Source organism: Poecilia formosa, unplaced genomic scaffold (genome assembly GCF_000485575.1).
Source record: "Poecilia formosa unplaced genomic scaffold, Poecilia_formosa-5.1.2 Scaffold778, whole genome shotgun sequence".
Classification (NCBI taxonomy): Eukaryota; Metazoa; Chordata; class Actinopteri; order Cyprinodontiformes; family Poeciliidae; genus Poecilia; species Poecilia formosa.
Window position 1 is genome coordinate 31,183 of NW_006800717.1, and position 24,041 is coordinate 55,223.

General features: G+C 42.1%; 1 protein-coding gene across 2 annotated transcripts in view; it reads right to left on the minus strand.

Moving 5' to 3' along the window:
* Nucleotides 1-669: 669 nt before the first annotated feature.
* LOC103131506 (aryl hydrocarbon receptor-like) overlaps nt 670-24,041 on the minus strand; it is a 34,505-nt gene continuing 11,133 nt past the window's right edge. The window contains exons 2-11 of one of the 2 annotated variants that reach the window (XM_007543169.2): nt 23,537-23,727; nt 11,489-11,586; nt 10,629-10,718; nt 9,232-9,346; nt 8,982-9,109; nt 8,703-8,905; nt 8,389-8,498; nt 7,400-7,541; nt 5,601-7,293; nt 670-3,857 (exon numbers count right to left, since the gene is read on the minus strand). In XM_007543169.2, the coding sequence (XP_007543231.1) occupies nt 3,798-3,857; nt 5,601-7,293; nt 7,400-7,541; nt 8,389-8,498; nt 8,703-8,905; nt 8,982-9,109; nt 9,232-9,346; nt 10,629-10,718; nt 11,489-11,586; nt 23,537-23,727 (2,830 nt within the window). In that variant the 3' untranslated portion in view covers nt 670-3,797. Of the gene's footprint in view, nt 3,861-5,600; nt 7,294-7,399; nt 7,542-8,388; nt 8,499-8,702; nt 8,906-8,981; nt 9,110-9,231; nt 9,347-10,628; nt 10,719-11,488; nt 11,587-23,536; nt 23,728-24,041 lie in introns of both variants that reach the window. The other variant, XM_007543168.2, reaches the window with a different exon arrangement.

Here is a 24,041-nt window from a genome sequence, read left to right on the forward strand (position 1 = left end):
AAGCCTCAGATTGTGTCACTAATTTGGAAAAATATAACAGAAAGTTGGCTTCGTGCGAGAACAGAGTAGGAAAACCTGGAGTTTCAAGGCCCAACACAACTATATTTCATATGTTGGTAATAGCATTAGTATGATTTTTTTTAACCCAAATCTTTTAATTTATAAGCCTTTCAAACTGAAACACAGTTAAGTTGGGTTTGATTTCATTTCTAGATGCAAGTTAAAACCAGCTCACAGGAAGCCGCATAATCAACTTGTTAAAACAGGTAATTTTCTCATGGTTAATTTGTATTTATATATACACTGCTCAAAAAAATAAAGGGAACACTCAAATAACACATCCTAGATCTGAATGAATGAAATATTCTCATTGAATACTTTGTTCTGTACAAAGTTGAATGTGCTGACAACAAAATCACACAAAAATCATCAATGGAAATCAAATTTATTAACCAATGGAGGCCTGGATTTGGAGCCACACACAAAATTAAAGTGAAATGTTCCCTTTATTTTTTTGAGCAGTGTATATATATTTACTTATATGTTTTTCATCTGAGTACCACAAAATACAATCCAGTTGAGAACCACAGCTATAGAAAAATCCTCATTAGGAGGTTCTGGTAAACTTGGAAAACAACACACAAAGCAAAAGGAGCCAAACAGCAGCAGAATGATTGCACATGTTTATGAAAAAAAGCATACAACAGTATACAAATCCATGTTATATAATGATAAAAAATATAGTTTAAGTACTTGGTTAGATAAAATTCAATTACATTTTTCTTTCCTTGTTTTTTTAATACAAGAGCAGACATATGGCAGCTGTCAGAGCACATGTTAGTTCACCAACATGGCTCTGACTCTTCCAAGTTTTTCATAGTGGCTACAGTCATCAGAGTTCAACAGCTGAGCTCCCCCTGCTGGTGAAGCAAAAAACATCTCCAACAACAGCCATGAACAAGGCCTCAACAATCAGATCTTTAAGTTATCACTGAATACAAATTTTCATTTGCATATTCTAATGTTTTCATTAAAATATACGCATGAACATACATGACAGTTGTGACGGAAATTTAAACACCGAGTGGTTTCCTGCAGAAGAGCAGGAATCCATGAAGCTGCCATGTCACTGCAGACCTAGCTCGGCTTTTTGAGACCCCCCACATCGTTCTGTAGTGTGAAGAATTTTGCGAAAAGAGTAGAAGAAGCTGGAGAAACAAAGAAAGTTGAGAGCTAAAGGCATTGTTACATTCTCGCTTTCTTTCATCAGGTCACACCGCCGTTCCCTTTTCGTCGTCATTTGTCCTGGTTAGATGCAGATGTACGTACTTTCTGATACAGAGAACCACGTACACACAAAGCAAAACGTTCTCCTGACAACAACATGGAATTTCTGCTGAAAGTTGGGATTTATTTGAAGGCACAGGGCATAAGTTTGGGTGTGTCTTTGTGTTGGAGTTCGGTGTTTGAATCACAAGTCTGAGCCAGTCTCGCATTCATCTGCTCGTTGTTTCAATACCTCTTAAGCTATTGTCAACAACCTGACGCCACACAGCCACACAGAGCATTTGGGAAGCTTGCATTCCGATGAACAAAGGACCTTGTTACTATTCTTTTCAACCTGGGCTGGAACTCTGTAGTGTGATCACAACATTTTCTACTCCAGTCCATGTGCAGGGCTCTCAGCGGGGGGAACTTGGAAGAGTAGATGTTTTAAAATGGACTCGCACGTGTCCAGATCCGACAGAGTCCACTGATCCAAAGGTCCAACCTGGTTTTAAAGCAACAGTTTTTCAGGAACAGGATGAAGAGCAATGGCTTTTCAGATGATTCTGGAAACCTGGCTTTCTCCCAGGAGTCAATCTCCAAGTAATTTCAAAAGTTGGGACAACGCCTTTGCATTGTCTCAATGCAAAAGCATTGTGACAATGTCTTCTTAGCTTCCTCGCAGACGTTTGATGCTTTAGTGGTAGCATGATCAGCTTCAAGAGAGCAATGAGGAAAAGATTGAGAAAGCATGACTTGTACAACAGAGCTGAAGATGTTCTCTTCTCCCTAATCATAACTCCAAAATTTCATCTAAATGATGCACCAAACTTCCAGAGCTGTCCATTGAACACATATGGGCAAAGAAGAAGTGTTTGATCATCATTCCCAGCAGTGCAACACCTCCTTCCACCTGCAAAGTACAGTGGTGGAGGACTGATGATCTGGGCCTCCTTTGCAGTCACAGAAGCTGGGCACCTTACAGTCCAATAGGCATCAGACTTCCTATGATCTCCTCTACGCTCCAAAGTGTTCCTCGTGAGGTAAGCTGCCTGCAGCTAGGCTACAACCGTGTCAAAGCCAACAATAAAGTGAGATTTTATCCTTGGTGTAAATTGCATCATTTCTGCCAAGGGAGAATGTTGAGTCTACTGAATAATAGGGCGCCCTTTGTTGTTCATCAACAGCTCCTTCATTTTGCATTTATTTAATAAATTACAGCAGAATGAAGAAACTATGTTTTTACCTGAAGATAGATTTTAAATTCTCAGGACTTGCTAACAGCTACATCTCTTTTACCATGTTCTGATTTATGAACGCCTTAGAATTAAAACAAGATGCACTTAGTTTTTACGACGACTTATGAAATTTTAGAAATGCTTGTGAAGCAAAAAAGGCATATATAGTTATAAAAATCAAAGAAAAAATATCCTGGCGCCCCCTACTGGACTGAAAACAGCTTTATATAAGCTTCGAGATTATTATTTTTAAACTGTAATTATTTCCTCAAGCATGTTGAGCAAAACAATCTCAACAATTTGAAAAATGTATGCTAGTTTGTGACTGACACTTAGTGGTTGTGTTTGGTATTACATTTCAGAACCACCAGGATCAGTTCAGGTCCAACAGTAAATAGTGGCTGCAGAAGGTGTTCGGATCAGATACAAACAGATCATTATATGGTGTTATAAATGTATTTTGGGCTGAATCATCTACTGCAAATGCTTTCAATTAGCAGGTATCCTTTCACTAGAAATACCATTTTACATTTCAATGGCTATGTTGGAATCGGGAGGCTGAACGTTCTGCTGCATGTTTGCTCAGTCTTCTCTGGTTTTATAGAAGCAGCTTGCAATTAAACACTTGTGTGAGGGTGAGGTCCAGATGGGATCAGGTGCAGCGGAGTGCTCGCCTGATCGATGCTTATGTTCAAACACAAAATCTCTAGAATCATTTTCCCAAGAAGTGCATTTCTATAGACTGCACAGAGATGAACATATGGCGATGCATTGTGCATGTGAGGGGTTTCAAGAGCCAAAGCATTCTGATGTAACAAACAAACCTAAAAAAAAGGCACATAAAAAAATCAAACAAATAAATATACAATTACATCAACCAGTTTGACAGTTTCATTTAAAATGTACAGATTTCATCTGATATCTTATTCATTTGAAGGCACAGTTCAATATTTTTACCCAGATTACTAAGTCTTTTAGAAAAACTTTAGTGATTGCAATAGAACATCAAGTTCAGATGTGTTGGAAGGAGCTCAGGTTTCCCTTATAAAACATCTTTGGTTGGCTCCATCTGCATCCTGGTAAACACACTTGTAAATTCATACTTCATTGTTACTACGGTATATCGTCACGAAAGCAACAGCCGATAAGCAGAGAGAAAAGCATTTGTGTAATTGTACAAAGAAGTATAAAACACATGTATAATATTAGAACATATGCGTTGTGGATAAGCACTGATACAGGCAAACTATACTGAGTTTGTGTCGCCATGCAGTCGATGGACGAGGCTGCGTTCTACTCCATGAGAGCAGGATTGATGAAGATTCCTCGAGCCTGAGCGGAGACTCTGCTGTTCTGCTGAATGGACGAAAAACATGTCAGCAAAGGGGCGGAGCAACAAATGCATCCAAACATTCTGCCAAAGTTAAATATTCAATTTTATAATTATTTCTGCAGGTCTTTAAACTTTTTATGTGGATTTTACATTCAATTGCTTCTTGTGTTTTTGTTGTTGTTGATGGAAATAGAATGATGGCAGCACTTTGCTCTGCTACTTCATTCATATAGATGACTGAGTGTGTTCCAGAAAGAGCCATGTAAGCCCAACCATGACATAATGGTCAGGCTTGAAACTCTGTTTAATCGTGGAACACCGTTTGGGGTCTTTCTTTGCTTTCCTCGAAGCTCACCTTTGTCTCATTACTCTGTAAAACCTTTATTCTTAATTTTCATTCTGCGTTCCTGAACTTAATCTTAATGAGTCCTTGAGGACTCTACAATTTTCAGATTTTGGCAAAAGAAATATTGAGTCAACTTCAGAATTATTGGAAGAGCCTCAATGAAAAAATTCCAGTCTGGTTTGAAATCTGTCCAGAATGTTGATCTTTCTGCCATGGATTATAATTTCGTACTTTCATCGTCTGAACAGATGGATACGCTCAAATTCTCGGTTCCATCCTGGTTTAAACCAAGCAGGAACTTTTCAGTTCCTCTTGGTAACTTAGGGGTACCACAAGGATTTGTTGTGGGTCCACATCCGTTATATTTTGTTATGTTCCCTGTGGGTTCTACCCTCTTTCTATTGCTTTGCTGATGATATTCAGAGTTACCCACCAGTTGAACCAGAGAGGACCAGTCCAATGCAACAGCTCCTGAACTAAATGTTAGTTAAGTTCAAATTTAAATTTTCTTAATCTTTGTCAACATGAAGCAGAAACTGTTAGTTTTTAGTGTGCAGCATCTCTGATGCCTCTGGGCTCTAAACGTTCACTTGGCCTTTATCTTTGATCTTTTTTTTTAGATTGGACAAAGACAATCTCTGAAGTTGTTCAATCCAGATTTTTCCTGCTCCAGCTTGCTAAACTAAAGCTGTACTTATCCTGTGGCATAACTAGGAGTGATTCATGCATATTTTACATCACACTTGGACTTTGGCAATGCCCTGTATGCTGGTCTGGACCAGTCTTTGTTCCAGTGCCATCGTCTCAGATTACAGCCGTCTTGTTTAGTTCATATTTCTGTAATCAGCAAGCTCATTATGATCCACCAGCACGTTTTAAAGAACCAGACTAAATTAGGTTTAAAATTAATCTAATTTGCAGTGAAGGACTGGTGACCTGTCCAGGGTGACCCCGCCTTTTGCCTGTTGACCGCTGGAGTTGGGCACCAGCTCCCCTGGAGACCCCAACAGGGATAAGGATGTAAGATAATGGATGGATGAATCCAAATTGAGTGATTTTATTTTATTTTTTCTCTGCTTGATTAGAAAAAAAACTAAACAAAACACAACACATGGCATTAATTACAATATGGCCATTAAACTTTTTCCAAGTAATTTTTTTAGAAATACAATTGTGTTTATTTGTTTATTTTAACTAATTCATGTCGTAGCTCTGATTATTCTTGCCACACAGTAAAATCTTGTTCACCATTTGATCATGAGCTCTGAGGAATTAGAGGAGTTAGAACCTAAACCAGTGTGTATCACATGCTAACTGGGTGACAGTGAGACATTTAAACTGTTCAAGCTGTTCAGTGTGCCATCTCTTTCTGGAGCTCATTCTGTGCTTGTAGTGGTGTGTTTTCAGGGCCGTTTACCTGCGTCTGTGTGTTGCTGTCCAGGTAGTGCTGTACGTTACAGGAGTCCTCTGCAGGGGCCATGCCAGGGGCCAGAGGGCCGATGTTGGCCATCTCCTGGTTGATGGCTGAGGGGCCCACTGGAAGCTCACTGTGGCTCCACCGTAGGTAGCTGGAACTCTGATCCAGAGTCACATTGGCCCCGTTGAGGTCTGGGGGACCATAATGAGATAAAAGTTTTACCCCTGCTGGGTCGGAGGAAAAGTGCTGCTGGAACATGCAGCTGCTGTGGGGGTCCTGGCTGCTGGCTGGCCCCGGATCCCCTTGCTCCAGGTGTCTCGGTCTGCGGACGCTGCCTGGACAGAAGCCAGAACTAGGGAATGTTTGGCTCCCTGGATGTTGGCTCTGGAATGTGGACATGGACTCATGTCCGTTCTGGATGATGCCAGCATGCGTCTGTGTCTGCTGCTGGCTCTGAGGCCACTGCTGCACAGGAGCGCTGTGGTTCTCACACACCAGACCCTTCTGCAAAAACTTTGGATCACAGCCACCAGGAGGTGTGGAGGTGAAGTTGCTATAGGGAATTGTGTGTGGCAGGACAGTTTTTACACCAGGTGCCGTGTTGCTCGGATGTTGAGCAGAGTTGTGCAGGATCTGGCCAGTTGCTAGTTCTGGTCCCTCCATGCTGCTTCCCAGCTGCAGGAGCTGCTGGGCCTGAACAGAACTGCCCTGAGAACATCCGGCTGGCATGATGGATGCCTGCTGCTTCTGGCAGGGTTGGGTAGAAGGGAAGGCCTCTGTCACTGAGTTCTTGGGTACAGTGAGCGCTGGGAGATCTATAGCCGGGCTGAAGATGTCATGCAGCTGCAGCTGCTGCAGCGGGGGCAGACTGCTGTCAGTGTGACCCTGTTGGGACTGTTTGTGGCTCCTGTTGCCCATCAGCGCGGACTCCACCAGACTCTGGCTTGAAGCCACCGAGTCATCTAGGTGTTCATAGCAGCTGCTCACCGGGGAGTAAGAACAACTGGGGTTGGGAGTCTGGAAGAGCTGTGGCTCACACAGTTCAGAGGTTGAGAAATTGTTGACCTCTGTAAGGCAGCTCGAGGTGAGGCCGTCCAAGCACTCCCCCACCCTCTCTTTGAACACCAAGTCAATAAAGTCTACGATCTCATCGGTGATGAAGTTGTCCAGATCCGAGCCAGAACTTCTCTGAGGATCCTCTTCCTGGTGGAACCTCTTAAAGCAGTTTTCCATCTCCATCAGCTCAGAATCGTCCACCTCCAGGTTCCCCAGAATGTCCTCAAAGTCTCCGCTGTGACTCAGCTTCTCCAGGCTGTTGATTACAGCCAGCACTGACTGCTTGGCCTCCTCCTTCACCAGCACGGGTTCAGCTGTCATCTCTGATGAGTTCTTCTCCTGCCACTCGTTACTGGCTACAGCGACCAGGGCGTGGGTGTCCCTGAAGACCTCGTCCACAGGTAGGGGGACGTCCACCGCCTGGCTGTACATGGTTTCATCCTGATTCATGAAGCAGCCCAGAAGGGAAGTGGGGGGCATTTCCACCTTTGTATTCCCGCTGTCAAACATTTTGTCAAACTGGAACTGTGAGATGTCCATGGTTGGCCCAGTGTTGTAGAGAATGGCCTCTCCCGTGGTGCAGCTGAAGGGCAGCTGCAGCCGCCGCTGTCGCAGGTACTCCTCTCCCTCAGCGTTGCTGAAACAAAGAAGGCAGAACACATGAGGACTGGCTCCCGGCTGCTTTAGACCTGGTTCTGATAGATTTAACATTCCGCCAGCTGTCGGTGCGTACAGCTACTCACGTTAAAGCTTTCTGGTATGCAATGATGAACTCAGGTCTCCCTCCTTTGAAGATGAGCTTGGCGTTAGAGTTCACCCATAACCAGCCGTTGGATTTGGTGAGCAGTCTGAACACAGTCAGACCGCTCTCTCCTGTTTTAATCACTGTCACAATAAACACACACTTTCAGTTAGAAAAATGGCATTTTGACAGTGTTCTCAAATAAGGCAAATACTGTCGGTAAATAATGGCTCCTGCAGTGACGCCAACATTTGATCAAATAGCTCTCCAGAAGGAAATAAACCGTAAAGTTAAATTTAAGACAGATTACGACGTCAACTGTGGCAAAACACAAACCTTGTTTTATTTTATTGCAATTTTATGTGACGGACCAATACATATTAGTACGGTGTAGTAGATCGTTTTAATGTGGGGAAGGGTACTCTTACTATTTTAAGATGGTAAACTGAACGTTGCTGTTTGAGATGTTTTAAAATCTAACCCCGATTTTAAACTTGTCTACAGCGTCCTCCACAACCCGTGTTGCTTGGTCTTCATGATGCTGGTTATTCACCAACGTCTTGTTTCCACTGATCAGTGTGGCACGAGTTGATACAGCTCAGTATGCTAGCTCATGGTTTGGTGTATTCAGGAGAGCATTTCGAAGGCAGGATTAAACCCAAAGGCCCGATGTGACGCCATACTAGTGCAACGAGAAACATTGTCCGTCTCATGCTTGTTGCAAGCAGGGATGATTTTCTGTCCATTACCCTGACTGCACCGTCTTTGTCCTAGGGAACTTTATTTACTAATTACTTGACTACTGGAAGGCAGCTGGTTGCACTTCATTTTACTTTGAGGTATCTGAGTAAAGACCCCATCAAATCAAATTAAAGATGTGAATATATTTGCAAGACACTGTGGCTCCTTGTTAAATAAACATCAGTGTTACTGGGTCTCCATTTAGCGTTTGCTTGTGATGCAGAGAAGACAAGTGAACAGCGAACATACTGCGGATGTGGTTGTCAGCGCAGTACATCATGTCAGCGGCATGGATGAACTGGTAGCCTGAGCCTTTCATACACAGCTCCGTCTCAGAATAACCCAGGATGATCTTCCCCCTGCAGAAACAACCAAGCAGAGTGATGTTAGAGTACTGGTTCAACTGGTTTCCATGCCAACCAAACTTTCACCTTTCACTGACAGCACAGGAGCTAAAAACACCTCGACTGAATTCGATACGACTTCCGAACCAAACTCCTTCTTTGCAGATGGTACTGGGCTCTTAGGAGCTACTCGACTGTTCTGTAATGAAAACCACGGACCTGCTGTCGACGCCAGTGGGTGTGAAGTCCAGCTTGTGCCTCGTCTGGAAGAGGAGCATTTTGGCTCTGATCTCCACGATTGATGGAGACTGGACAGGCACAGCGATGGCAAACAGAGCTAGCTGGACACTTTTACAGCTCTCACTGTCCCTGGAAAGGTTTTGACCATGGAGGTACTTCAAGCGCCCATGGAACTTCAGGGCCTGTTTCAAAAGAGGATTAGAGTTACATGCTGGTTTTAGGACTTTATTTTCATTCCTGAATCAAGCATGGACAAACCAGGAAGCCGGAGGAGTTGTCCAAGAGACATCGGAAGCGACAGACAAAGTTCCTCTCCAGGAAGGAGGAGTTGTCAGGGGGGAGCTGCTCTGGGTTGTACATCACTGCATTTCCACAGTTCTGGGAGACTAAGACAGAAACACAGACCAAACATATCTGGAAGCAAGCATGGAGCTCTGAAACTCACAGCAAGTCAAATAGACAGTGGTTCTTATTTCATACGGTTCTTGCTCATTCCGTCACCACTTACAGTCTGCATCTGAGGCGACTGGAGGAGGGTTTAAGGCAAAGTGGAGCTGCTCTCTGAACATGACTCGGTCGTCAGTGTGGATGAGCTCAAACACACTCTGGTGGACCACATCTGACTGTGGGGAGACAGACAACTGTGTCAGGTCTTACTGGCAACATTCAGAACTGAAGCAACATGGGAGTTCAGACATAACAGTTTAACTTTTAGGGGTTTTGAGCTACGGTGAAGTTTAAATTATAATTCTTGATTATATCCAGCTTGTTTGGTCTGGAGATGAAGGGAACAAACAGCAGTTGGAAAATTATGTGATTAAACCCGATGCAATAAAGCAACTAAATGCTAAATTAAAACAAACTTAAAAATGTCCATGTGCATGATTGTTTTTCTCGTGTCTTTCTACCAAAGATTAGATGACAAAAGTTTTCAGTTTGGTGCTTTGATCTCAACTAACCCATTTTTTTAAAGATAATTTTGTTTACAGGGACTTCAGTGTCTTACTTATTGTTACTTTTGTTTTGTTTATTTATTTTGGATACCTAAAATGTCTCCACTGTTAAATGTTCTTTAGAAATTAAAGTTTATTGAGCTTTAAGAGGATGAACTTGCATTATTTGGCCATAAGCATGATACTACTAGAAAATCACCTCAACAACAATATTTTAGTTTAACACAATAAACAATTAATTGTTAAGCAAAATCTGTTATTGTTATGATAGGCCTAGATATGAGTACACTAACAGTTTGGGTTATATTTAGCAAAAGATTTAAAAAACAAATGCAGAGGTAATGTCTAAAAACCAAACTCCACCCCGTGTTCACAGAGACTAAATTAGCTGGGGGGGCCAATGTGTGGTTTGGGGGCCATTTCTGGCCCTCTGAATGAATTTGAATGCCCCTGATCTGAATATTAGAAAGTCTGGCCTGCAAACAAAGATGGTTGACACTGATGGATACTTTATCATCTTTTATGAAGATATTTGTCCAGGCAAATGAAATTTTATTAAAATAAAAACAATGTAGGGTTTGAATAATATTCTTTTAATCGCTAACTAGCAGCTTCTTCTCAAAGCTGATATTGTAATCTTTAGTCAGGTGATGACTCATGGTGTTTATTAAATCCCTATATGTAAAACATTTTGTGTGCAACAGTGTCTACTGTGCACCAGTAGTGATGTACAGAGTGCCAGAATGCCTTTTTAATCACATTTTAATTTAATTTATGGTTAAAGGGGGTAATAATTTAGTAATTCTGCAGTTTTTTTTTAATTGTGCAGCAATTTCTGTTTATATTTGTGAATTATGCAGCATAATAATCAAACACTCTAGTGAATGGGTCTGGTTTCTCAGAAATGCGTGATAAACACGGCCTAAGCAGGACAGGCGGGCCTCTGTCTCACCTGATGGAAGCCCAGGTAGTCTTTGATGGTAGGGGAGGTGTAAAACACCATTCCTTCAGATGTCACCACCAACACGAAGCCGTTAAGCGCCTGCACAGGGAACACAAAAAACATGGTGTGAATGGCCAGAATCACCACAACTGAGAGAAACTCAACCAGGACAAAATAGTTGGGATGTGTAGCTTGGCTCTGAAATCTAAGCTGCCCATTAAAACAATGAAAATACATGTGACTGATGTAGCTATTTCCTACCCATCACTGATTTTAACTGCAGAATGAACAGACTTGGTTTAGATCAACATCATTACACTAACACACCTGAACATAGAGCCAGAACTGCACTGGAATGGCTCAGAGCTAACAACATTCAAATGAAAGGTCTATGGAAAATTTATTTTCTTCATCCAGTCTAACTGAGTTTGAGCTAATTGGAAAGACGAATGAGCAAAAACAGTAGTTTGTTGATATGCGACGCAACCTGCAGAGACCCTCAGCTACACATGTCAAATTTTTATTGGTAAAAAAAATATTACCATGAATCTCCACATCCTAATTACACATTACATGTAGCTGCTATCTCAAATAAAACGGCAAAAAAGCCAAAGACTGGCATCGTCACGTGACAAAATGTGAACAACTTCTGCTTGGTGTGAATATATTCCCAGTGTAATGTGTTTGCTTCAGTTTTACATGTTGTTTTAGTTAGTAGTTAGAAAGCTGAAAGTGTCCAATCAGGAAGTGATCCTGGGCACAGCTGCTGGGTTATACATCAGAACCTTGGTGACCCAGCTGTTGTCAGATGAGTGCAGCGCTGACGGCTTCAGTAACCGTTTCTCCACGGGGTTAACTCGTCCTCTCACCTGCAGCAGCAGCTCTCCTTCAGAGAAGCCAGTGGAGTCCATCTTCTGCCCGTTGACCCCCAGTGGCACCCGGCTGCCGTTACCGTTCTTCATGGAAGCTGTGCAGGAGGAGAAACACAGAAGTGGTGAGCACACAGGCATCATCTAAATGATCAAAACAGAAAATGAAACCTTGTTTTATCAAAAAGCTGCATTCACCCTTTGGAATGACTTTTCATGCAGACAGTAAGGAGAGCTTCAGGTTCAGGTTTACTGTAGAAAGCTTGTTATAATCTTGTGACAATCCTGTCAGCTCCCACTGGAATAACTTTAAAACTGATCCATAAATATCGCCATCCGTAATTGCTTCCGTAAACGAAGCTCTGCTTTGAGACGTCTATGTTCTTCTTCTGTGCATGCGGTCGTAAACCGTGCACAGAAGTCTCATTGCGGTCCGGTTTAATTAGTAGCATGAACGATCATGCCAAAAAAAAAAAAAAATTTGATTCCAGCAAAAAAATCTAAATTGAGCATCAAGACCTGGTGTGTGAACTGAACACAATCTCAACATAATGATTACTACTGATTATCTCAAGCTCTGTGCTGAAATGTGTCGTGTTTTACAGTTTCTAATGGCTCTATGGCTTTTATGGGCCCTGCTTCCAACTAGACCACATTAATTTTGCAAGATTTCCGAGACTAAAGCAAGTTGACAGAATGGTCAACAGACAGAATGGTCAACAGAGGAGAACATTCATTAGCTCCCAGTGAACAAAGCCATCACGGACCACTGTTGCCATTACAAAACCAAGGTGAGAATGATTGGTGGCTGCGCTATCAGAAAGCTTGTTTGAGGTTCACTCATAACCTGCCCAGGCTGCAAACAGAACTACCAGCTCAGTGTTTGCTTTAGGCTTGCCTTGGCGTCTTCTCCATGCTAGTCCCCTCTCAGTGTGGATCATTTTCCTCTAGCAGCCCTGCATGTTGCATCTTGTTCACAGTAGAGTCTTCCTGTTGCTCCAACACATGCACACCCTGCTGTAATAAGCATCTCCACCAGATTCTTCCATTGTAACAGTAGATATGTGTTGTTCTTCCGAGTCCTCCCATAAAGTCATGGCGTGGCTTTGCAGACTGTTTATGTCTTTGAAAGCAACAGTTGTTCCTGCATCCCCTGGAAAGTCTATAGGTTTGATTATGAAGCAAAGACAATAAAATAGGCTCATCTGTACTGTAAAAACACTCTGAGTTTTGGTCTAGTTTTCTAGTTCAAATACCTGAATACACATGAAATAAGACAAAACTAACTTACCAGTAACTTTTTCGCAAGATATGGGAGCTTGTTTTAAGACAGTGGTGCCCTAACCTGGTCCTCAAGTAGCCCTGTCCTGCATGTCTTAGATGAGTCTCTGTTCCAGCATACCTGATTGAAATGACTGAACGACCTTCTCTGCAGCCACCAAACGCTGCAACAGCCTGTTGAGTCAAGGGTTTGGAAACAGGACAGAGAAACTGGAGGACCGGGTTTGGGAAGCACTAAATGAAAAATGACTAGTTCCACTTATGACATGGAGAAAGTGTCTTGTTATAAGTGAAATAATCTGACAGTGTCCTTTTCTAAATCAATATTATGGAATTACTGACTGAAAACGAGCTGCAGTGCTCAAAAGTTACTGCAAGTTTGTTTTGTCTTATCTTAAGTGTATCAAGTCATTTGCAGTAGAAACTAAACAAAAATACTTAGTAAGATTTAGTGTTTTTGCAGTGTGCAGCTCAGCAAGACCTCTAAGAGAAGGAAAACTGATCTGCCACCATGTCTATCCACACACACACACACACACACACACACACTCACACACACAAACACACATGCACACACACATGCATACACACTTTTCTGAATCTGTCCGTAGGGAGTTTAGCCAATGAGAATGTTTCCTTATCTGGATGGCCACTACAGGAAGATCCCAGGATCCGGCCTCTCCCTGAATGGCTGACCAGGCCAGTCACGCAACTTTGTAAAGGAGGGAAGGGCCTTTCAGAGCTCCTCCTCCACGCACAGACACACGCGCGCACACACACACACACACACGCACGCACACACACACTGACAACAAGCAACACCTCCTTCCTGATGGAAACCTGCAACTCTTCAAAACAACTGCCCACTGCTGTGCCTTGTTCTGTTCAGGGTTTCTGTGAGTAACTGGGCCTCTGTGTGGCACAGCTTGTTTTCTTTCTTCTCTGTGCTCTTCCTCCACAACATTTTCCATTGCCAGCAGTCTTGCGGTGTATGTTGCTGCTGTGTGTAGAGGCGCTGCAGCGGGACAAAGGGCTGGGTAATGATACTGTGAGAGCAGACATCCCTCAGTAAAAAACACGGAGCCCAAGCCAAAGCAGAGTCATTCCTCTCATTTTCTTCGACCCACCAAAGCTTATCCAAGCCACAATATTACGATGTTTTATCTCCTGCTGCCTCTAAAGTGGGAATGTTTTTTGTGCAGGTTGAGAGAAAAGCACTTTTAGCATGAGATCACACTTACACATCTGGACCTTTCACCACAGCTGGAGAGAGAAACAGCTGATGATCTATCTTATGTGCTTACCAACATGTCGGCATGGCTGACCACCCGGTCTGGATTTAAAAAGGAAACTCTTTTCTGCTCTGACTAAACCAGAAGGAGTCACTACTGAAACGTCTCGCGCAAACACCCACATCTGTGTTTGTTTAAAGCTATGACTAAGACAAAGGTGTTGTGATCTGGTTGGCATCATCAGAAACCCGAGAGCCCCAGAGCAACAGGTAGTTCAAAGTCTCATTACCAGGAAAACTGAACTAAACGAAGGCATTTTACAGGCCGCAGATCGTCCTGCAGCCTGACCCTCCGGCTCCATCGGGTTTCAAAGTAACCCGACACCACCACCAAGCTCTAACTTCCTGTTTCACAAAACGGCTCAGTGTGTGATTGATGAAATTGCAGAGCAGATTTCTGAAGCAGAAAAACATGTCTGCTGCTCAGAGAAGGAAGACACAGTTCAAGGATCCAGACCTTTAAAAGAAATTATCTATAAAATATAAGATGGCAAACAGGTAGATTCATCCAGCGCAATGTTTAAACTTTATGTTTAACAAAATAAAGTTTTTTCTAAACTTTATGTATCGCTATCAAAACAAAAAAAATAAATGTATACATAACTTTAATCACAATTCAAAATTTATATTATGTGGAAACTTGGTTTATTTAATTTCAAAACAAAAAAAATAAATGTATACATAACTTTAATCACAATTCAAAATTTATATTATGTGGAAACTTGGTTTATTTAATTTAGGTCATCTACTGCTGCTTGTGGGTTTTAAATGTAAAAGTAATCATGACTTGTATAGATTTTAATTCATACTTTTGGTTTGTTACCAAGATATAGTAGATAAGATTTTTCTCTTATATTCCTCAACTCCCAAAGCAGCTCAGGTCTAAATAAAACTGAATAAAATATAATCCATGCTGATGAAAACAGCTACTTATCTTGCTCATAGGCAACTGAACTTTAATTATGCTCTGCTTCCTGTCCGTTTTCATATCCATTCATTTCAAGTTAAATTTGCGATCAGTATCCATATTTGTCAGAATGTTTTCCTGTAGTCTCTTATGTCTTTTGCAGCAGGTCATCACATCCTGCTTCACCAGCGCAGTCAGCAATGTGGAAATGGAATCAGAGACAAAGGAAGTAAAACTCTTGTCTGCTGCGTTGGGCGTGCCGCACAAGTCACTACAATGATTCTTATCAGTCTGGAAGCACTTCCAGCTCTCACAGGAAGGAAATCATCAACAGTTTGAGGCAAAAACACCAACTTTGCTTTCTAAGTTTAGCTCCCCACATGTCAGCTCTCAGATGTTGGCGGCTGCTGATGGACAAAGCCTGGTGTAATCACCACTACAACAAGTCCTTCAGAAGCCTGATCCATCTGAATCGCAGCACTTGAATAAACGCAGCGCTGCATCTTCTGCGGTTCTGATCCAACTGCCAGGCTCCGAGTAGGGACGACAGCTGATTCTGGTTGAGCACATAAACAAACACAGCTTTTCTGGAAAAGTCAAACTGTAACAGTGAATTTGAGAAGAAATGTAGCGCTGCGGTTTGAAGCTGGGCAGACTAAGGATAAATCTTCCAAAGAATGGAAATTGGGGGGGGGGAGAAAACCTGATTAAATCTGAGTCCCAGTGGTTGCCATGGGCTCTCACGATATAGTGAAAGACGAGTCCGGATGAATCCTTGCGCAGCGCCGTCTCTGCTCACATGTGATGATGCTGAGGGAAAACACAGCCGCTGGTCCAGTCGACCGGACCCTCACACCAATCTCCTCATAGTCTCTGTTCACTTCCATAACATACAGAGCAGTTTGCTGGCATGTATCGGATATCCTAATTACTAAATCATATCAAACTGAAGCACATGCTGTGGTGTTACTACGGCAACTATGATTGCTAACAGGCCCTAGTTGTTTTTAACAGTCTTGGAAAGCTACTCCACATTTTTCTCTGATTTCTAACAGCGTCACACAAATAAGTCAGCAGCAGTGAGCCACAGGCTTTCCAAAACACCCAGAGCTGCCTGAGAGAGTCACGCTATGAGGCCATCAGCGCGCTCCTGCAGAGGTCTGCCACTCTGAGGCAGCACAATGATGTTTTGTTATCTACTCTGCAGATCTCGTCCCCAAAAACAGCTTATGTTTGTTCTCCTCACTAAACCGTTTTCTTTTACCTGAAGATTTACAAGATCCGTATCTGAAATCCCGGACATGTCTCCTCTTGAATGCCCATCCTTGACTAATGTTTTGACGGATAATAGTGATTTGTGATAAGACCAGCGGCTGGAGCCTTATTCTGTAAAAATTACTCACATAAACAGTTTTGTCATGATCCACAAGTCTTCCTGTCTGGCTGCGTCTTCCTCACAGATATATTTTGGGTAGTTCTCAGGCAGGTGAATGTTTTGGCTATGTAAAAACCTCGCATGTAGAGGGTTTCCCCCAGGAAACCTGTTAAGCCTGGTGGCAGGGATGCTAGGGCAGTTTATGAGTTAAAACTGCCCTACCATGTTTATGAGTTAAAATGTTATAATTCCAAAAACTTGGAGGTCCACAAGAAGGCATCATTATTTGAAAATAATGAGGCCAATGGGCAGGTGCAATTACTGCGCACACCCTCCGTTTTTATTGGCACTGTCACTGGTGTATTAAAAAAAACCCTGTTTAAAAGAAACAACGCTTAGCCTGGTGGGGGCGCCAGGTTATAAGTAAAGCCTGGTGGTCTGCCAGGCTTATAATACATTGTGGAGAAATCTGAAATCCTAATGTTTCTTATTTTATTTTCTTGATTACCATCACAAAACATTTCACAAATGGGCATATTATGTACAGTTCAATGAATTACTTAAATATTTTGTGATAGTGAAATAGGAATAGTTTGGATTTTCTGTTAAAAAGTCAACAACAGTAGAAACGGTGTCATGTCAGTGAGCTTAGCTAACAGAAAGTCGTGGAAGTTGCGGTTTTAGCTGATTTCTGTCATTTAACTCCACTCCAACTGAAAAAGTTCATATCTATTAGATATTGGAGATAACAAAAAACTACTGTACAGTTCTCATGTGCAATAAAATTTACCTTTACATACTCCCAATTTCAGACAGCAGCAACTCGGATGGAAATGCTCAGCTGCAGTAGCTCACCTGAACATTGATGGCTGATTATCGTAACAGAGCTGGAGGTTTAAAACTCGGATAACCAAGATCTCTAAAGAGGCTTTCCAACTGTTTTTAGTCCAAAAGCCAAAAAGCTAAGCTGATTCTGGAACTGTTTTTGCCTGATGAAGACACACAGAAAAAAGTCAAAGTTAGTCAGTTGGCCGAAAGGCTGGCTGTTCCTCAAAGTGGTTGTTACATTTTGTACTAATATAAGTTAGTGAACCACGAAAGAGATTGATCAACACTTTGACATTTACTGCATGAGGAATATTAAAAGGTCAGTAAAGTTTATGTGTGCACAACAACAAACTATTAAACACACCAGTGACCTAAACTAGCCACTCCTGTTTAGTTCTGAGCAGCACATTGCCCCATTATGTCTCCATTCCTCTGGCCAATCCGCCTCCTGTCCCCTCTCTTGTCTGGAAAAACCCAGAGTTACATCAAGGAAAACATCATGAACAGAAAGTTAGCAGGGCTGCAGCTGAGCACATGTTCATAGAGCAGATCCTTCTTTACACAATGCAGAAACATGCATGTAATAACATCTTCAACTGAATCCAACAAACATCCTGCCGTTAAGGACTCTAGCAGCTTATCTTGTTATGAGTTAGAATTTTCTGACGTTCATTAGAAGAAACTTTGATGTTTTTCCACAATATCATGACAACCAAATCGAATACAACACCATTGAGTATCAGCAGATCTAAAGCAGATCAGACAGGCTGTTTAGTTTGTCACAGTTTTCTGAGTTGGATCGTTAGTCAGTCTGACTAGCTCTTGCCACTTCCCTACAGAGTCATGGTGATATGAAACCGTTCTACTAGAGGTGAGGGAATGAACGCTGATAACTAAAAAGACATTCATAAAATCCAAACTAGCCTTTAAAGAAACAAGTTGGTTTCATACCTCTCACAAAGAAACACAATCCAAATAACAAGTGGTTGAAACTGAAAAAGTGCATCAGCATGTTAGCGTTAAGTAATTGTCATGCTATTAAATATTGATAAAAAAATGTTGATTTTTAATGGCAAATCAAAAGGTAAATTAACTGTACAGCTTATCAAAATGTCTAGGAGACTTTTTTTTTCATTTCCGTCTTATTTTACTCTCAGTTGTTCCTGCTGTCTTGTTGCTGCTTGTTGAAACCCCCCCCCCTGCACTTCAGCTAAAATAATCAGCCTTGATCTTGGCTTCTCAGAAGTCCTTTGAAGCTGCAGTCAGCTTGTATAAACTCTGCTCAGGTGAGGGTGAGTCTGTTTTCTGATTGGAGATAATTGCCTGACTGAAAAGTATATATATGGTATGATGTTACTGTATGGAGAGGAAATCTAATGTCTCTATGCTTACGAAAACAACACAAAGGCTTGGTGTGGTGAATGAAGAGCAGGTTGGTCTTAGCTGCAGCTGTGCAGTGTTTTGAGAGCAGAAATGAAAGAGTGTACCACCCACACCACCATCCAGCGGGCCGTTACGGGATTTGGACCAGGACTCAGTAGTACACATGGCGCCACACTCTGAATGCCGATGAGCCATTTACCAAGCCACTTTGGTCATTTTTTCCCTTTAAGGAAAATACTTGCTGAACTAACCAAATGCTGCTGCCAGCCAATCATTCAGCTAGACAGCCAGCGGAGCAGAGGAGGAGCACAACCTCATTCGCATTTCATTCACTGACACACTTGTGGAGTTATTGTTTTTTCTTCAGACTGAAGGTTTATTTAAAATATATGAACTTGTTGCCATATACTCGGGCGTACTGGGTCATTCTGTGTGCCGAGCCGACTCCAAATGCACTGTCTGGAGAAAGTTAAGACTTCATAGTGGAGCTTGCCGAATGCCTACATTTGTTGTGACAAATTCCTTCATTTTCTACAATTCAAAAAGATACCAGCATGTCTGATGAGCTAGTTGGGCGTCTAGCCCCATTTCATCTTCTCCACCAGCAGACACCACACACTTGTCAGTGCTGCACAGAGTGGTAGTCTGACTGCTGAGTGTCCTTTAGGAACTGGATAAAAACCGAAGAATCTTTTTTAAACAAGTCTGTTGAGTTAATGTTTTCTGCAAGTTGCTCACACAGCAGCAGCCAAACCCAATGTGCAGTAAAATGCTCTAAAGGATTAGTGACATATTGACACATCAGCTGTCTGGCCTTCTTATCCGTCGTCAGTATTTTTAATCTGCATTTTACATACGTCTGCAATTTTGGAGATTTTGTATTATGTGCTCCCATCATTTAAAACTGATCTAAGCTCAAATAAAGCAGAACTTTCCAAAGAACACCACTAATAACATGGCTCAGTATCAGAAAACAATAGGCCTGCTTTGTGTGCCACACCTGTGTGAATTCTTCCTGCAGACAGCTGAGGCAGCTCCAGCTTAAACGGCTCCTTCATGGTGTTTATCAAGATGAACGCCATAAGCTCCATGTCAAAACTGGATGATGAAACTGCGCTCTATGCAAGTTTCATCTGACTGAAAATCGTCCTCGATGAGATGAGACGATGGGCTACAGCATCACAGCCCCAGACTAGATGCTAACTTAGATTCTGGATTACAAATTGAAGATCTTTTTTCCCCCACTTCATGACTTGGAGCCAGTTTCAGCTTAAATGGATACGTTGAGACATAATAACAGCTATAAAAAGCCACCAATAGCTGTCCTGAACTTCTGCTTGTGTTGCAGTCCTCATGTGATGCCACCCATCCTGGCTGCCCAGTCTTTAAGTGATGTGTGTTTACATAGGATCACAATCAGCTTTATTCTCAAACTTTGTGAACACAAACAAGGAATCTGACTTTGGTTCCACTCTGCTTTCATCTTGCAGATAAACATGTTCGAAGAATTAAATGAACAGAACGTGATTTATGATATAAGATCATAAATCACGATCTTAGATCAGAGGAGTTTAAACTCCTCCACCTGTTAGTCTCCGGCAGCTGCCATCTTGTTTGTGTCCCCCTTTACCTTCTAACTCAACAGCATACATATGGTGCTCACAACTGGGGAGTTCATAATCTTGTGGTGGTTATCACCAGTAAATCAGCTGCGTTTGATTTGTTCGGGAAAATTAATCTTTAATATAAGGTTCATAGAACTTTGCAAAAATATTCATTCAATTCAATTCAAAAATACTTTCGTAATTCCAAAGGGAGATTAAATGTTATAACTCCTGAATTTAGATTCTTCAAGGAGTTATTGGACATTGTGATGGCTGTTGACAGGAACGATCTTCTACCCTAAACTAAGTATTCACACCCCAACACAAAGGATTGCATAATTATGCAAAAGCAGTGAAAGGGAAAAGGATGCATTATTTTCAACATGTTTATCATTTTTCTGTGGCGTCAAAAGCTGCAACATCTTCATGTCAGTAAGGTAGTAACTTGTCCTCTGCCCCCAGCAGTACTCAGAGAAAAGGCAACAGGTTGTGTTGGTGAGTGTCATCAAGGGAGATTTTAGGAGTTTTTCTTCAGTCAGCTCACTATATATGAGCAGTGAACAACCTGCCTGTCCTGCTAACGCACAGAAGCAGGTGAAAGATTGTGAGAGGAAACAGCAGTGGAAATTCACGGCTCACCTGACGACATGCATCATGTCTGTTTTTACTCCCCATGCAGTCTAGTCAGTAAACTGGACCTACGAGCGTCAGTCCACCTTTATGTTCATGTAAAATGAAAGCCAATCTCATCGTGATGATGCAGCACTTGGAGAGGGGGTCTCTGTCGCTGTGGCAACCACATTTACAGACACACAAGAATCCCAAAGCAAAACTAACAGAGATCCGTACTTCACATCACTTATCATGTCTTCCAAGTCTGAGCATTCACCTCAGCACACAGCTAATGTTGGAATGCTCAGGTCACGGTGGCAGTGGGTGTGGTTCACTCAGAGGGTGGAGAGAAGGTAGAAACACTGAGGATGTGTTGCTTCCTAAAACTACATTCTTGCATGCTCATCATTCCTGCCTGTCAAGTGAAAATGTTTCTGCCAGAACATTTTCATGTGACACTATTAATTCAGACCTGGCTTCTCCACATGGTTTAACTCATCTACAGAGCAGCGCTGCACCCCGAGCCGTTCCCCTCCCACAGGAAACCAACCACACTCTTCACACAGGATCACAGAGAAAACATTGTTCACTGCATGGCTAAGCTAGTTACTGTTTCTTTTCAATCTGCAGTTCACGGCAAGTGAAACATCCTCACAGACGGCTGTGCTAAGAAAAAGGGACTTGCTCGCTAATCAGCATTCAGACCTGCTGCTAGAGTCATTAGAGGAGCCTACACAACCACTGAAACAGGCTTCAGGCAGAGTCCATGCTAGGAGGGGCCCAAAGAGGGCCTGCAGCAGCCGGACAAGCACAAGGTTAAGTTTTGTTCTCTTCTTTTTGCTGAAAAGGTCATCAGTCAGGACAGTTCCCCGTAACCCAAAGCCTCCAGTGTCAGACAGCATGGCTACACCTCACTTAGGACCAGTTTGAATTCTGCCTTACACTCAACATATCCTGGTAAAAAAACAGAATTATTTTTCTGCATGCTCCACTTCGTCTAAGGGTCTGAATGATCTGCTGTTGAGAAACCACTGCTGCCTGGAAGTGTGGACTCTGTTAAAGTTGTAAATGTATCCAACTGCTAACTTTGGCCTGTGATGTATGTAATGTTCAAGTTCAACATTATGAAGCTCATCACTTTCAACTTTAAGCATAGAAGAGTACATTGTGTGAAGGCAACTAAATCAATCAATAGAAAAAAGCCTCCCTTCTGAATATCATCTGCAACAGACACTGAACTAAAGGCGTCTGGTTAAAAAGCACATTTAAAACTTTCAATCAGGTTTGCAATTGAGTCACCCTGCGTTAATATGAAGAACAAAATTGATCTGGAAGATGTTAAATAAAAGCTGGGAGAAGTTACGCTGCTAAATGAAGCTCTAAAAATGAAAGCAGTAAAATCCTAATTAAGATAATAAGTCGGGTTTCCTCCAGACTCCAATCTCTAATTATAGTCAATCAGTCATAATGTCTGTGGACTCAGTCTGGGTCAGGTTGGACTTTGTAGGTCCAATCTAAATATTAGCGCAGATTCTCCAGATGCACGGTAGAAGCTGTGAGGCTGCGTGTTCAGACCGCAGCAGGTGAAGCACTGCACCCATCTCTTAATTTAAGTGGAGTTGATTAATTTCATTGTTCTATCAGTGGTTTTTTTTTTATCACTGCGGTGAAAAAGCTAGATGCGTTCATCTGCTTGATTAATATGTGATGGAATCTGGGTTGTCCAACTTGTTGAAAATTAGTTAAACCACATAAAAATTAAAGGCATCATAAAATCTGAAGGATAAAAATAGAATATGACAGAATATTTTCAGTCACAATGACAGACAACAAGAAAGTCTGGCGTGACATCCGGGTGTAAACAACCTTCCTACATTATGAAGAGAGAAGAGCAGAGCTGAGCAAATTTCACTCTGATTTGAACTCCTTTGATTTCCAAAAGTTTTGACTTGCTGATTTTAGGAGATTCTGATTTCTGTTTAATATAAACAGCAGCCCTTCTGCAGCAATCTGTGACTACTTCCTGATTTCAGAAACAGAAGCAATGTCACATTATGTATAACAGAGGAGTTGCTATGAAACTGGTGCACTAATTTCAAATCAAATGATTGAAAGAGCTGACATAATGAAAGACTTAAATAAATAAGCAATGCTTAGCCTGGTGGCCCGCCAGGCTTATAATACACTGTGGGAAACACTGCTGTTGTTCCATGTATAAGATGACAATATCACAATAATTGAGAACAAATTTATAAAGCAGTCTGGCAGAGAATGTAACTACTCTCAGTGCTCCTATAAACGCATCATTTTCCCTCCACCCTTCTGGAAAACTCAAAGAGTTACCAAGACATAAGAAATGATGACCTACATGTTCAGCATGAGGGGTTACTATAGAGTTAACAACACAAAGGGGATTGTTGCAACATTCTAGTCCAGAAGGAGAGAATGCTGATGCTGGGTTTCCTTAAGGTACAAACTTTTTAAACTACTTGGAATAATAAACTGAGCTTGCTGCACTCGCTCATAACTCCATTGGAATTTATGTATGATTGAATCGAAACATTTTTTTTTTGTAATTAGATGGCTGGTTGGTGCTACATAGATAAACTGAATGGAATTATTGAAGTTCGTACCTCAGCTTGAACAACAACAACATATTAATGAAATTAGTGAAGGTTTAAACTAATAAGCAGGTGTCCGTAGCAACATGTGATCCTTGCCCCATGCAGCATCAGATTGGAGATAATTGAAGTCTCAGACGGCTTACCTTTAAAGTAGCTCTTGACCCTGAGGTATCCCACGCTCAGGCGCAGGACGGACAGCTTGTCCAGCCGGGAGCGAACCTCGTCAGGGAAAGGCAGCAGCTCCATCAGCCGGTCCAGCTCCCCATTCAGCCGATCCCGGTGGCGCTTGGAAGGGTTCGATTTAACAACTTCATTGTTGTTAGCGACCTTCTTCCTGAGGGGTGAACAGAAAATATGCGTTCAGTAACGGAGGAGTTCAAGCCTGACTAACCGGCTCTTCCATGAGCGTAGCATCTGCTGTGTGACATGTGGTGATCAGCCACCAACACAGACATCACTTATCTACCAAATGCCATGTTCACAGCAAGTCCAGACTGACAGACTCTGCAGTCTGACTCAGGTGATTACTGCTGCTATTCTCTTTGCAGTCAGCCGACATGAAGCAGTGTGCTTTGGACAGCATTTTATCACTGCTTAGTTTTCACTGTCAGAAAGGGAAGTTCTCATTTAGATTGAGCCATATTAAAC